The sequence below is a fragment of the Hordeum vulgare genome, chromosome 6H (assembly GCF_904849725.1).
Source record: "Hordeum vulgare subsp. vulgare chromosome 6H, MorexV3_pseudomolecules_assembly, whole genome shotgun sequence".
NCBI lineage: Eukaryota > Viridiplantae > Streptophyta > Magnoliopsida > Poales > Poaceae > Hordeum > Hordeum vulgare.
This window is the reverse complement of record NC_058523.1, coordinates 19,922,100-19,923,980: the sequence shown is the minus strand read 5'-3', so window position 1 is coordinate 19,923,980 and position 1,881 is coordinate 19,922,100. Positions and strand designations below refer to the sequence as shown.

At 53.3% G+C, this 1,881-nt stretch overlaps 1 protein-coding gene across 1 annotated transcript; it reads right to left on the bottom strand.

Moving 5' to 3' along the window:
• Positions 1 to 637: 637 nt before the first annotated feature.
• Positions 638 to 978, bottom strand: LOC123404940 (auxin-responsive protein SAUR71-like). The gene has a single exon (XM_045098841.1). The coding sequence runs from the start codon at positions 976 to 978 to the stop codon at positions 685 to 687; it is 294 nt and encodes a 97-aa protein (XP_044954776.1). The 3' UTR covers positions 638 to 684.
• Between the last annotated feature and the right edge of the window lie 903 nt (positions 979 to 1,881).

Below are 1,881 nucleotides of genomic sequence, written 5' to 3'. Positions count from 1 at the left end.
GAGCTGTACAATCTACTTGGAAGACCAAATATATGTGTTCCGTTACGTCGAGCCAAGATCAGGGTAGACATGGAAAACTTTAAATCCAGTAACCTGTACCTACTTGATTTGACAATGCTTAGAACTAGAAGCTGGTTCGTGGTTATCTGAACCTAAGCTTGGTATGCAGCACTACAGCATAGTAAAATGATTTGCGTAAATTGATGATTCCGTATTGTAATCAACTGTATTATCTAATCATCACGGGAAGTTTAAGTGACGGAAGAGCTCTCTGAATCATCCAATCTGGTGGAATTTCAGTTAGCTACTGAAATACGTAGAAACTACGGATTGATAAGGGGGACTTACTTTGGCCATAGTTGTGGTGGGGTGGTGTCCTCCTCTGCGGCGTCACGGGGCAGAGCCGCGCAACGTTTCCTCCTCGGCGCGGCGGGGTCGCGCCCTGCTCTGTCTTATCTGCCGTCACGGAGCACGCCGGCGAATCGGGCCGGGTCGCCGGGAGAACCGAATAAGGAAGAAGGCGGGGGCGGCCGTGGCCGTGGGGGTAATATACAGACAGAGAAGCAACTCGCTGAAAGACCAAATTTGCTGTCGATGTGTTATACGGATCTCCGTTTGTTGTTTGCTGCTACGATGTACAGCACAGTATATACAGTAATAAACTAATGACCATCACTGCCTATCCTACGTGGCTTTGCACTTGCTGCACATGGCGCTGACCATCCGTTGGAACTGCCGGCTATCGCAGGGGATCCTGAGGACGCCGGGCTGGCCGTAGCCGAACTGCTGCGCGGCCATCTCCAGCAGCGCCGCCATGCACGGCTCCTTGAGCGCCCCGATGCGCACCACCACCCGCTCGTCGCCGTCCCCATCCTCGCCCACCAGCGCCAGCGGGAGGTACCCCTTGGGCACCTTCTTTCCTCCGTCGGCGGCGAGGTAGTATGCTTCGGCCGTCTCCTCCCTTCTCCAGGCGGCCATTGATGCTGCTGCTCTGTGGGTTGCGTGCCTACCTAGCTAGCACGGGAGTTGAAGGTGTTGATGGTTTGTTGATTGACGGTCCGATCCTGTGGGCTGTGGCGATGTCCAGATGATTTCTTGAGAGACATATACCATATGCTTTTATAGTGCGAGAGATGAGGATCGATCATCCAAAATGACAAGAGCAGTGACTGAGTTTGGAAAGGGGTTCAGACGTTCAGAACTTCAGATAAGGAAACGTAGGGTGTGTGACACGGCGTGGTTGATGGTGACTGCGTGCGTGGACGATGGGCTCTCATGTTCTGGGATTAGTCAAATCATCCACAGATCCACAGATGGTGTCGCTGTCAAGAAAAACAGAGGCAGCAGGTTAATCCGCGGGGTCCGTACGGTTTTGTACTAGGCACACATCTTTACCTTTGGACGACGGAGATGAAACAAATTTAACTCCCAAAGAATGTTCTTTGTTCGGTTTTGCTATTTTCCATATAGATGGATTTTTTTGTTGCGTCGGTCACTTTTTAATACTTCCGGAGCACACGAGATAGGGAGGCCGGACCTCGCTGGAGAACAATCAGCCCCACTATCTGGAGTGCGGGTACAAGCGATCGCCAGAGTTGTTCACCGGTGATGCATGGCATAGAGGGATGGCTGGGCAACGACCAGGGAGTGTGAGGCGGCGATAGCCGCCATCCACGTACGGCGGAGCGGAGGAGGTGATAGGTGGTTAGACATGGGGAAAATCGTCAAGTGCGGGAAAGGGGACCCGCCACCGCCGCAACCACCGCAGTGCATGGCTGCCGATGTCGTGGTCCACCCTCGCCTCTATGGCCTTCACCCACTTGTGTCGTCGTGGCACTCGGGATCCTCTGCCGTCTGCGCCATAGTGTAAGGCAATAAATA

What these genes read in the sequence shown, in the direction of transcription:
- LOC123404940 (XM_045098841.1), bottom strand. Translation starts at nt 978, where the DNA reads ATGGCCGCCTGGAGAAGGGAGGAGACGGCCGAAGCATACTACCTCGCC.